The following is a 7,458-nucleotide window of genomic DNA, read 5'->3' as shown; positions in this document are numbered from 1 at the left end:
ACCAGCTTTTCTGTGGTTGAGGAAGATAGTTATCTGAAGATGGACATCTTGTACAGTATGTTGCCGTCTTGTCTCCATTGATCAGATCAGATCAGTAACTATCTCCTCTATCATATGGGCTCATAGTAGTTACATACAACTTATGTTATTGCCATTGTGTCGCCATAGTGAACGTTATGCTACTGACGATACAATTTGACGGTATTATTCAAGACACAATCAAAAGGCTAAAAGGCACACATTGATCATTTGTAATTTCTTTATGCTCTTAATATTGGTTAATAACTTGATTGGTGGAATTATTTTTAAAAAGAAGACACATTCAAACCGTCTGGGTAAAAAACAACTATTCAACAGTTTATGGTGTCCTGACTAGAATTATAGTGTGTAGTGTGTGTAGTGTGTGTAGTGTGTGTGTGTAGTGTGTAGTGTGTGGTGTGTGTGTAGTGTGTGTGTGTGTGTGTAGTGTGTGTGTGTGTAGTGTGTGGTGTGTGTGTGTGGTGTGTGTGTGTGTGTGTGTGTGTGTGTGTGTGTGTGTGTGTGTGTAGCGTGTAGTGTGTAGTGTCCAGACACTCTTCATATTAGCATCATTAGTGGTTCAGCTGCTTCAGGACTTGAAATGTTGAAGATCTTGTAGTGTGAAGATCTTGGACCTTCTTCTGAGGCATAGAAGACTTCCACATCATCCCCTGAAACAAAGTCAACGTCTGCGTCCCCCATAAGGCCCTGTTTAAAAAGGTAGTGCACTACACAGGCAATAGGGTGCCATTCGGGACAGAACCCAAAGACTTTCCTTCAGAAGTCATTGGTGCTTCCTGCACCTCATCTGAGACTGTGAGACTTTAAAGTTAATACAACATTTACATTTCTTTTCTTATTTAAACGGACAAAATTAATGAAATCTCAACTTCCTGCCAAATAAAAGTAAACTTGTCCATCCTCTCAAATACATAGAGACACATGAAATGAATATTAGGAGACCTGATGTACAGCATCCACTGTTAAAAACGAGTCAAACAGCTCCTAACTAGAGCCTCATAACTATGTTCCGAATCAAACAGCTCCTATTCTCTATACACTACACTGCTTTGGACCAGAACCCATCTGGACCAGAACCCATCTGGACCAGGGCCCATCTGGACCAGAACCCATCTGGACCAGAACCCATCTGGACCAGGACCAGGGCCCATCTGGACCAGGGCCCATCTGGACCAGAACCCATCTAGACCAGGACCAGGGCCCATCTGGACCAGAACCCATCTGGACCAGAACCCATCTGGACCAGAACCCATCTGGACCAGGACCCATCTGGACCAGAACCCATCTGGACTATACAGGGAATAGGGTGCCATTTGGGACGAATCTTTCGAAAGGATTGTGCTGTCACACACAAGTGTATTTCTTGCATATCCCAACTCCCCCTGAGACACCCGCAGGGAGTGGGGTCACCATATCCCAACTCCCCCGAGACACCCGCAGGGAGTGGGGTCACCATATCCCAACTCCCCCTGAGACACCTGCAGGGAGTGGGGTCACGGTCAGGATCACCATATCCCAACTCCCCCTGAGACACCTGCAGGGAGTGGGGTCACGGTCAGGGTCACCATATCCCAACTCCCCCTGAGACACCTGCAGGGAGTGGGGTCACGGTCAGGATCACCATATCCCAACTCCCCCTGAGACACCTGCAGGGAGTGGGGTCACGGTCAGGGTCACCATATCCCAACTCCCCCTGAGACACCTGCAGGGAGTGGGGTCACGGTCAGGGTCACCATATCCCAACTCCCCCTGAGACACCCGCAGGGAGTGGGGTCACGGTCAGGATCACCATATCCCAACTCCCCCTGAGACACCTGCAGGGAGTGGGGTCACGGTCAGGGTCACCATATCCCAACTCCCCCTGAGACACCTGCAGGGAGTGGGGTCACGGTCAGGGTCACCATATCCCAACTCCCCCTGAGACACCCGCAGGGAGTGGGGTCACGGTCAGGGTCACCATATCCCAACTCCCCCTGAGACACCTGCAGGGAGTGGGGTCACGGTCAGGGTCACCATATCCCAACTCCCCCTGAGACACCTGCAGGGAGTGGGGTCACGGTCAGGGTCACCATATCCCAACTCCCCCCGAGACACCTGCAGGGAGTGGGGTCACGGTCAGGGTCACCATATCCCAACTCCCCGAGACACCTGCAGGGAGTGGGGTCACGGTCAGGGTCACCATATCCCAACTCCCCCGAGACACCTGCAGGGAGTGGGGTCACGGTCAGGATCACCATATCCCAACTCCCCCTGAGACACCTGCAGGGAGTGGGGTCACGGTCAGGGTCACCATATCCCAACTCCCCCTGAGACACCCGCAGGGAGTGGGGTCACGGTCAGGGTCACCATATCCCAACTCCCCCTGAGACACCTGCAGGGAGTGGGGTCACGGTCAGGGTCACCATATCCCAACTCCCCCTGAGACACCCGCAGGGAGTGGGGTCACGGTCAGGGTCACCATATCCCAACTCCCCCTGAGACACCTGCAGGGAGTGGGGTCACGGTCAGGGTCACCATATCCCAACTCCCCCTGAGACACCTGCAGGGAGTGGGGTCACGGTCAGGGTCACCATATCCCAACTCCCCCCGAGACACCTGCAGGGAGTGGGGTCACGGTCAGGATCACCATATCCCAACTCCCCCGAGACACCTGCAGGGAGTGGGGTCACGGTCAGGATCACCATATCCCAACTCCCCCTGAGACACCTGCAGAGAGTGGGGTCACGGTCAGGGTCACCATTGTACAGAGCCCCTGGAGCAATTAGGTTTAAAGTGCCTTGCTCAAGGGCACAGCGACAGATTTTTCATCTCTGTTACTGGCCCAACACTAACCTCGAGGCTACCTGCCATCCTGAGGGATAATGTTTCCTGTATTCATACAACAATAAACAGACACCATTAATATCTCACTAACCCCTAAGGGTATGAACATGTTTGACATAATATCTACAACTAGTGATGTAAGATGTAAAAGAAATGGGCCAGCCACATCTAATTCTAGGACCTGTCTGTCTGTCTCTGGGTCTCTGTCTGTCTGTCTGTCTGTCTGTCTGTCTGTCTGTCTGTCTGTCTGTCTGTCTGTCTGTCTGTCTGTCTCTGGGTCTCTGTCCGTCCGTCTGTCTGTTGCTGTCTGTCCGTCTGTCTCTGGCCGTCCGTCCGTCTGTCTCTGGGTCTCTGTCCGTCCGTCCGTCTGTCTCTGGGTCTCTGTCTGTCCGTCCGTCTGTCTCTGGGTCTCTGTCCGTCCGTCCGTCTGTCTCTGGGTCTCTGTCTGTCCGTCCGTCTGTCTCTGGGTCTCTGTCCGTCTGTCTCTGGGTCTCTGTCCGTCTGTCTCTGGGTCTCTGTCCGTCCGTCCGTCTGTCTCTGGGTCTCTGTCTGTCCGTCCGTCTGTCTCTGGGTCTCTGTCTGTCTGTCCGTCCGTCCGTCTGTCTCTGGGTCTCTGTCCGTCTGTCTCTGGGTGTCTGTCCGTCTGTCCGTCTGTCTCTGGGTCTCTGTCCGTCTGTCTCTGGGTCTCTGGCCGTCTGTCTCTGGGTCTCTGGCCGTCTGTCTCTGGGTCTCTGGCCGTCTGTCTCTGGGTCTCTGTCCGTCTGTCTCTGGGTCTCTGTCCGTCTGTCTCTGGGTCTCTGTCCGTCTGTCCGTCCGTCTGTCTCTGGGTCTCCGTCCGTCCGTCCGTCTGTCTGTGAGCCCAGTTCTCAGATCTTTCTCCTGAAGTATACTATCTCACTTGTGCACAGCTTCCCACACATTGAATGAAAAGTGTTGTATTGGTGAGTTTATGGGCTGGACTAGAGGGAGATCGTATGCCAGTCCTTTCCTTTCAGATCCATGCAGGGAAGTGAACAAGTGCACACTTGGAAAGAAAGAACAGAGAATTGGCAAGCAGGGCAGAGAGAGGCCTTTTAGGAGCCTGGCAGTAGAAGTGTTGGATGTACAGGGTGGCAAGGCCGACCAGCCAGCAGGCACAGTCCCTCGGCCCCTCTGAGCCCCTCTCAGCCCCCCCTACACCCCGCTGAGCTCTCTCTTTGTTGTGGACACACAGAGACGTCTTTGTCTGACCCAGTGGGCCCATTCAGGTCTCTGGCTGCCTCCTCACACAGAGGGACACTTCACTTTCTTTTCACGTTGTTGTTGTAGGGCTGGAGCTGAGGCTGGGCCTGGGGATGAGGATCGTACGGTCCAGGCTTGGTGCCGTTGCTGCTGCTGCTGCTGCTGCCTCTTGGTTTGTGGCTCTGGCTCAGTACAATCACAGTCAGAATACTGATGATGTGAATGTGGAAGTACATTGACCTACAGGGGGGGAAAGAAGATGTGATGAAATGCTACTGAAACCAAAACACCAAAGATGGATAGAATAAGAGAAAAGGTAGAGATGACACACTTGTCCTCCATAAAGACAACTGACGGTAGAGATGACACACTTGTCCTCCATAAAGACAACTGACGGTAGAGATGACACACTTGTCCTCCATAAAGACAACTGACGGTTAGAGATGACACACTTGTCCTCCATAAAGACAACTGACGGTAGAGATGACACACTTGTCCTCCATAAAGACAACTGACGGTTAGAGATGACACACTTGTCCTCCATAAAGACAACTGAGGAACATTGTGTCCAGGGCTTATTAATAAGATAATAGAACACTAAGCTACTAAATTCTACACATACGACCTAGCCTGGGTACCAGTCTGTTTGTGCTAACATTACACTCCTTGTCATGCCAAGAAGTTGACATGATAGCACATCCAGATCAGGGGCCAGGCTACATACGACCGTCATCGTTAAAGAGACACATTTGGCCAGTAAGGAAAAAATAACCTAAATGAATGTTCACCTGTAGTACTGCATGGTAGGTTCTACTGCCAGCAGTAGGAAGGGCATGACGGTGTAGCAGATACACAGCTGAGTAGCTGCCCAGGTCACTACGTCATAGACGAGCTTCACAGGATGAGAGGACAGGAAATACTGCCGGACGTTCTTACGGACCTGCGGTGTGGGAGACAGGAGAGAGAACACGGGGATGGTCGGCCCTGGGTGAGGCTGAGATGATGAGACACGTGAGGTGAGTGCTGTGTGTGTGTGTGTGTGTGTGTGTGTGTGTGTGTGTGTGTGTGTGAGTGAGTAAGACAGCGAGAGAAAGAGAGCGAGAGAAAGACTCACAGCTCTGTCAGTGTGATGGGTACAGCAGTAAATGGTACTCACAGCTCTATCTGTCAGTGTGATGGGTACAGCAGTAATAATGGTACTCACAGCCCTGCCAGTGTGATGGGTATAGCAGTAATAAAGGTACTCACAGCTCTAGCTGCCAGTGTGATGGGTACAGCAGTGATAATGGTACTCACAGCTCTATCTGTCAGTGTGATGGGTACAGCAGTAATAATGGTACTCACAGCCCTGCCAGTGTGATGGGTACAGTAGTAATAATGATACTCACAGCTCTATCTACCAGTGTGATGGGTACAGCAGTGATAATGGTACTCACAGCTCTATCTGCCAGTGTGATGGGTATAGCAGTAATAATGGTACTCACAGCTCTAGCTGCCAGTGTGATGGGTACAACTTTAATAATGGTACTCACAGCTCTATCTGCCAGTGTGATGGGTACAGCAGTGATAATGGTACTCACAGCTCTATCTGCCAGTGTGATGGGTGTAGCAATGATAATGGTACTCACAGCTCTAGCTGCCAGTGTGATGGGTGTAGCAGTAATAATGGTACTCACAACTCTATCTGCCAGAGTGATGGGTATAGCAGTAATACTGGTACTCACAGCCCTGCCAGTGTGATGGGTACAGCAGTGATAAGGGTACTCACAGCTCTTGCTACTAGTGTGATTTGTATAGCAGCAATAATGGTACTCACAGCTCTAGCTGCCAGTGTGATGGGTACATCAGTAATAAAGGTACTCACAGCTCTAGCTGCCAGTGTGATGGGGATAGCAGTAATAAAGGTGAAGTAGTATCCGGGGTAAACTCCATGCCATAGAGCTGACAGGATGAAGGTCAGAGCTGTGGGGTAACGGGGAGCACGGTCGTAACACACACTGAAGAGAGAGGAGACAGGATGAAGGTCAGGGCTGTGGGGTAACGGGGAGCACGGTCGTAACACACACTGAAGAGAGAGGAGACAGGATGAAGGTCAGGGCTGTGGGGTAACGGGGAGCACGGTCGTAACACACACACTGAAGAGAGAGGAGACAGGATGAAGGTCAGAGCTGTGGGGTAACGGGGAGCACGGTCGTAACACACACTGAAGAGAGAGGAGACAGGATGAAGGTCAGGGCTGTGGGGTAACGGGGAGCACGGTCGTAACACACACTGAAGAGAGAGGAGACAGGATGAAGGTCAGGGCTGTGGGGTAACGGGGAGCACGGTCGTAACACACACTGAAGAGAGAGGAGACAGGATGAAGGTCAGGGCTGTGGGGTAACGGGGAGCACGGTCGTAACACACACTGAAGAGAGAGGAGACAGGATGAAGGTCAGAGCTGTGGGGTAACGGGGAGCACGGTCGTAACACACACTGAAGAGAGAGGAGACAGGATGAAGGTCAGGGCTGTGGGGTAACGGGGAGCACGGTCGTAACACACACACTGAAGAGAGAGGAGACAGGATGAAGGTCAGGGCTGTGGGGTAACGGGGAGCACGGTCGTAACACACACTGAAGAGAGAGGAGACAGGATGAAGGTCAGGGCTGTGGGGTAACGGGGAGCACGGTCGTAACACACACTGAAGAGAGAGGAGACAGGATGAAGGTCAGGGCTGTGGGGTAACGGGGAGCACGGTCGTAACACACACTGAAGAGAGAGGAGACAGGATGAAGGTCAGGGCTGTGGGGTAACGGGGAGCACGGTCGTAACACACACTGAAGAGAGAGGAGTTATAAACAGACCTGGGTCAGATATATTGTTATGCAGTTAACAGAATAAAATAAACATTCATGAATGTACAGAAAATTGGTTTTGTACTAATGTTATGCATATGTGGACATTATCTTGGTAGAATATCTTGGTAGAATATCTCGGCAGAATATCTCGGCAGAATATCTCGGTAGAATATCTCGTTAGAATATCTCGGTAGAATATCTCGGTAGAATATCTCGGTAGAATTAATACTTACGTTTTGAGCCAAACACCAGTCTGAATATTCCAGTTGTCTATGAACTTCTTGAAGCTAGTTGCTGTCTGCAAAAAGAGAGAGAGTTCAATATTAAATGACTAAAGTCATTCTGCAAAGCTAAAAGTTCAAAAAGTGTTTTTGCTGTTGTTGTTGTTATTGTTGTTGTTTCCAAACGTACCTCAATCCCCCAGATACTGATGTTGGAGATGAGGTCCCAGGACACCTGTCCAGCTTCATCCACACCTTTAAAACCATAACCTGCTGCGTTGTTGATGGCATCCGCTGTTGGGACAAACACATGAAT

General features: G+C 51.0%; 1 protein-coding gene across 5 annotated transcripts in view; it reads right to left on the bottom strand.

Moving 5' to 3' along the window:
- Positions 1-245: 245 nt before the first annotated feature.
- The window catches only part of LOC110506510 (membrane-bound glycerophospholipid O-acyltransferase 1), an 18,282-nt gene continuing 11,069 nt past the window's right edge, over positions 246-7,458 (bottom strand). For 3 of the 5 annotated variants that reach the window (XM_090216213.1, XM_036935245.2, XM_090216203.1), the window contains 5 exons: positions 7,333-7,436; positions 7,155-7,219; positions 5,948-6,080; positions 4,872-5,023; positions 246-4,323 (listed from right to left, as the gene is read on the bottom strand). In XM_090216213.1, the coding sequence (XP_090072339.1) occupies positions 4,143-4,323; positions 4,872-5,023; positions 5,948-6,080; positions 7,155-7,219; positions 7,333-7,436 (635 nt within the window). In that variant the 3' untranslated portion in view covers positions 246-4,142. Of the gene's footprint in view, positions 4,324-4,871; positions 5,024-5,947; positions 6,081-6,364; positions 6,559-6,715; positions 6,901-7,154; positions 7,220-7,332; positions 7,437-7,458 lie in introns of those variants that run through there. The other 2 variants (XM_090216194.1, XM_090216189.1) reach the window with 2 other exon arrangements.

Source organism: Oncorhynchus mykiss, chromosome 2 (genome assembly GCF_057628025.1).
Source record: "Oncorhynchus mykiss isolate SJ-2025 chromosome 2, ASM5762802v1, whole genome shotgun sequence".
Taxonomy (NCBI): Eukaryota; Metazoa; Chordata; class Actinopteri; order Salmoniformes; family Salmonidae; genus Oncorhynchus; species Oncorhynchus mykiss.
This window is presented reverse-complemented; position numbering and strand designations above follow the sequence as displayed.